At 45.5% G+C, this 5,050-nt stretch overlaps 1 protein-coding gene across 1 annotated transcript in view; it reads left to right on the top strand.

Moving 5' to 3' along the window:
* The window catches only part of LOC103367742 (olfactory receptor 2K2), a 6,038-nt gene extending 3,285 nt beyond the window's left edge, over positions 1–2,753 (top strand). The window contains exons 2-3 of the mRNA XM_008295859.1: positions 481–707; positions 2,383–2,753. Of these exons, the coding sequence (XP_008294081.1) occupies positions 481–707; positions 2,383–2,753 (598 nt within the window). The remainder of the gene's footprint in view (positions 1–480; positions 708–2,382) is intronic.
* Positions 2,754–5,050: the final 2,297 nt, after the last annotated feature.

Raw genomic sequence — 5,050 nt, 5'->3', positions numbered from 1 at the left:
CCATCTATTGTGTGAAGGTCACCAGTCCCTCCACAGCATGATGCTGCCACCCCCGTGCTCCACAGCTGGGATGGTGTTCTCAGGCTTCCAGCTTCCTCCTTCTTCCTCCAGATGTACTGATGGTCATTAAGGCCAGTTCAGGTTTAGTCTCCAGAACACATCCACAGGTGTGCCTCCAATTAACTCAAATGTTGTCAATTAACCAATCAAAAGCTTCCAAAGCCATGACATCATCATCTGGGCTTTTCCAAACAGTTTGAAGGCATCTTAGTGGATGTAAACTTCTGACTTTAAAGAAAGTAATAAAAGAAATCCTCTCTCTTACTATTCTGGTGTTTAGCAAATAGAAATAATCCGAACTGACCTGAAACATTAAAGTCAGACACAGTTTGCAGTCTTGAGCAGATCCTAAACATGGGCAGCCACCAGTGCAGCTCCGGCGCTGCCCGACTCTGTCTCTGAGGTTTTGTCGCCGTGCAGGTACGTGGCGGTGTGCGAGCCGCTCCGGTACCACGCCATCATGACCTCGGCCCGGCTGCACTCCTGCTGCGCCCTGGCCTGGCTGGTGGCGCTGCTGCTCATCGCCGTGCTCTTCGCCTTCCACGTCAACGTCCCGCTGTGCGGCCGGACCATCCGCCACATCTACTGCAGCAACCGGGCCATCCTGAGCCTGGCCTGCAGCCCCACGCCCACCAACAACATCTACGGTGAGCGCCTCGGCGGCGGGTTCACGTCGGCTCTGTTCTTTCAAAAGCCGCAGAAGTTCAGCTGCAGCCAGTATTTCTAACCAGTGAATGATATTTAACTGTCAGATGAATAATTGATTAGAGGACGGTGGTTTAGTGACGCGCTGAGTTTTTATTGATGTGATAAAAAACAAACATGAAACAACCCTGAGGCTGAGCAGAGCAGACGAGGGTAGAAACTAATTCTATTTACTTTCTATTATTAGGGTCCGATCACACCAGTGCAGAGGCCCTGTTGAAACCTTTGGCTTTATTATTACGTTTCCGCCAGAAGAAACACATTTTTGAGGGCCTAAACATGCCCAAACCAGGACTGGCGAAAATTTTAATATTTTAAAGTACGTGGACATGTCAATGCCAAAATGGCTCCACAGCGCCACCTTGACAATTTCAATGGAGTACCGTCGGGACAAATTTTCACAGAGAGCTACGAAATTCAGTATGTAGCAGCTCAGGACGCTCAAAAATGTCAACTTGGACTTTTCCGTAAACCCGACAGGAAATCCGCCATTTTGAAAAAACGACAGGCGTTACGGCCGATTTTCGCTCATTTGTCTTATGTCGCACATGCGTAGAATTTGGCAGGACGTGGTGATTAAAAATTATTAAAACGCAAAAGTCTGACGGTGTGGAAATGGCGGCACAATTCGCATAAAAAGGCCAATATTTGCATTGTCGCTGTGTCCGGCACTCCAAGGAGTCGGACGTTTCACCTAGACCTGCGAGATCGTGTGTGTCAGGTCAGGACCCACAAAAAAGTCAATTAGCGCCAAGCCCTAAACCCAACAGGAAGTCCGCCATTTTGAAAAAAGACGCCGCCATAAAGCGGTATGTGCTGCACATCTGGCCTGTGTGTGCTCCAATTTCCACCACGGCCTGACACGTACGCCGCCACGACTCGCCATTAAACAGGAAGTGGCTTTTAATTGGGCCACACGTGCTCCGATCTGCCGCAAACTCGACCCGCCGGATCTGAGACCCGCCTGCCGGTTAAGTCCATCGCCGCTTGCAGCTTTAATTTGTGTTATCTTAGAAAATGTTCGATGCGTACCGTGATGATGATGGTGTGGGTGGTCGCATGAAAACATTTTAAATGTCTGTCAGATGTGGAGCAGTCTTGGTAACATCTGTGGACATGTTGATTGTAGGTTGTTGTTATTGTTTTTTGGAGCAGAAACACCCAGAACCTCGTTTCATGACCCACTTGTTCGTCTGCAGCAGGAACAGTTTCTGTTGTGAGGAGCACAAAGGTGGACTGATGACTGGACCCAGTGATCAGCACTGTTCTGATTACAACATTTAAAAAAACAACAACCCATTTCTGATAAAACAGATTTAAACTTGTGCTGCTTTGATAACTACAGAAAGCTCTGGATGAGTTCTGGGTCTTTTTAGGGACGCTTCAGGTCAACACGTGGACATGATGATGCAGTTTTTGAGCCATTTTCTTTTTCTGTGGAAACTCTGGCTGCAGTTGAACCTTTTTTTTTTTTTAGCCGATATGTTTCCGAACATCACTCGTCTACATTTATGAGCTGCAGCAAAGTCGATAATCTGATGTTCTTCGTGCCTGGCTCTGATAAACAGCGTTACCTCTCAGATGGTTCACTTCACTGATGTTTTTGTTGTTTTCCAGGTCTGTCCATGACCTGGTCCGTCAGCACAGGCGTCTTCCTCATCATTGCCTTCTCCTACATCCGAATCCTCCAGGCCACTCTGAAACAAGGCCGAGCCGACAGCAGCGTTTCCAGCAAAGCCTTCCAGACGTGTGCGTCTCACCTCATCATCTACGTGCTTTACGAGATCGCCTCGGTCATCATCATCTTGAGCTACAGGTTCCCGTCGGCTTCCCCGAACTTGAAGAAGTTCTTCAGCGCGCTGGTCTTCATCATCCCGCCGATCGCCAACCCCATCATCTACGGACTGGTCAGCAAGGAGCTACGCAGCAGCATCGTCAAGCATCTGACCGTGAGTCTGTCGCAGCAGCTGGCCGGCTTCTTCAGATGATCCCGAGGAAAGACGATTCCCCACCTAACACGACCACACGGAGGAAACAAAAGGTTCTGGGTGTTTCCACCGTAAAGCAGGATTAGCGCTAAATGCTGCTGCTTGATGACAGCTTCCATCCGTTGACTGATCCCCTGATGTTTAGAAAAGATCTTCTGTGCAGATATGAACCAAACTGAAACCTTCAGCAGGTTAAAAAATCATTCTCATAGTTTCTAAATGTTGTTTTAAACAAACACGTGTCGATGCTTAACTTTTGCGGCTTCATTTTTATCTGATAGTTTGTGTTGTCGTCTTATCACGATGGAAAACCTTCAGCAGGTCCTCACTGCAGGTGGACGTCAACAAGTCGACGTTTCTTCTTCTTTCCCGTCACGGTTCCAAATGTGGGTGTTGTGGTTCTTTCATTGCTAAGAACCTCCACCAACCTGATGGTTCTGCCTCAGCTGCTGCCCCCATCCACTGATTCACGACTTATTAATGCTCCTATGAAGGTGACACCAAAAGCATTATCAATCAAATTTGTAGCGTGAAGCTACTTCAGGTAAACACAGAACTAAAGAACATACATGCCATCAAGCAGACCATCCGTCCATCATCTATACACCGCTTAATCCTCACCAGGGTCACAGCTGACTCAGGGTGAAGGCAGGTTCACCTGGACAGGTAACCAGTCTATCACAGGGCTACACTTAGAGACAGACAACCAAGCACACTCACATTACGGACAATTTACAATCACCAATTAACCTCAGCATGTTTCTGGACTGTGGGAGGAAGCTGGAGAACCCGGAGAGAACCCACGCTGCATGGGGAGAACATGGAGACTCCACGCAGGAAGATCCCGGTGCCCACACTGGGACGCGAACCGGTGACCTTCTTGCTGTGAGGCAACAGTGCTACCAACTCAAGCAGACCAATTACCTTCTATTTACCAACAAGAACATCAACCAAATAGGCAGCCAAAGTCTGAACCTGACAACTCTATCAGCTCATCAATGAACCCAAAACCTGCCCACAGGTTTGAAGGGCAGATTGTCTTTAACGGAAATAACTCGAAATGGGTTCAAACAAGCCGTAAATCGTCTAAAGTGACGTAAACCTGGTCCAAAATGGGAAAAAACCTAAATGACTGTAATGTAAAATAAATGTACAAATAAAAGAAGTTCTCTGTCAGCTGATGGTGTTTTAGTTCATTTGATTTTCTGATCACAAAAGAACGAATTCGTCTTTTTAAAGAAATGCAGATTTTTAATGTGGACGTTTTTTTCCAGTCAACAAATAAACGTTTGTGATTTTACTGGTTAACATCTGGAACGTAATAAACCTGGGAAAGCAAGAAAAACAACATGGTTCAACTCTTGATATAATTGTGTGTTTTGTCACATCTTCAGCTGATTTAAATGCAGTAAACATTGTTTGTTTGTTTGTTTGTTTGTTTGTTTGATTCTTGCTGTCAACATAATGAACAGTTTTACTTGTTTTTTTTTACAGTCAGACTTTTTTCAGTTCTTTTCTTTTTTGTAATTTCACAAAATAGCGGAAATATGTGGAAAAACTGTTGTTGTTGTTGTTGTTGTTGTTTTAACTGTGTTCATCCATTTGTTTGTATCGACATCATCAAAAAAAATGGTGAAAATCTGGCAGCAAAGGTGTCAGAAAACAAACTGTAGAACAAAATGAATCAATAAAGAGTTTTTAAAACTCCTGATGTCTGTGAACTAACTTGGTTAAAGTGTAAACAACAGATGTTTGTAGATGTTCAGAGGACGTATTTGTTTTGTTGTTTGCTTGAGATGACGTCGATGTAAACTGAAGCTGACTCAGTAGAAATGATTAAAAACAGAAGTTTGACTGACGTCGTCTCAGGCAGACGATGGAAACGAGGGTTTCCTGTTTCTGTAAATGAACTCTTCGTAGATCGTCACCTGATTATTCCCCTGAAGACGAAGTGACGTCTATAAAACCGAGCGGAGCTGCTGGACGTCGGCGGCGTCGACAAACCGACGCCTGCAGCAGGTAAACCGGCTCCCAGTTTGTGCTGATGAGTGTTTGTTCTCTTTTCTTTGTCTTCTGTGGGACTGAACTGAAAAGCTTTGGCCTGAAACTAAGTGAATCTGTGACGACGTTCTCACTGTCTGCTGATCGCTTGTTAGAAAGAAGTGAACGCTGAACCGTGTTTAAATGCATTTCTGAGCTGATCCATTGTGTCTGAGGCTGTGTGGAGATGTTAACATGTTTTGTTCATTGACTGAAACACAGCCGACGGTTTTGTTTCACTGATGCTCAGACAAACA

The sequence above is a fragment of the Stegastes partitus genome, unplaced genomic scaffold, assembly GCF_000690725.1.
Source record: "Stegastes partitus isolate 25-593 unplaced genomic scaffold, Stegastes_partitus-1.0.2 Scaffold1080, whole genome shotgun sequence".
NCBI lineage: Eukaryota > Metazoa > Chordata > Actinopteri > Pomacentridae > Stegastes > Stegastes partitus.
This window is presented reverse-complemented; position numbering and strand designations above follow the sequence as displayed.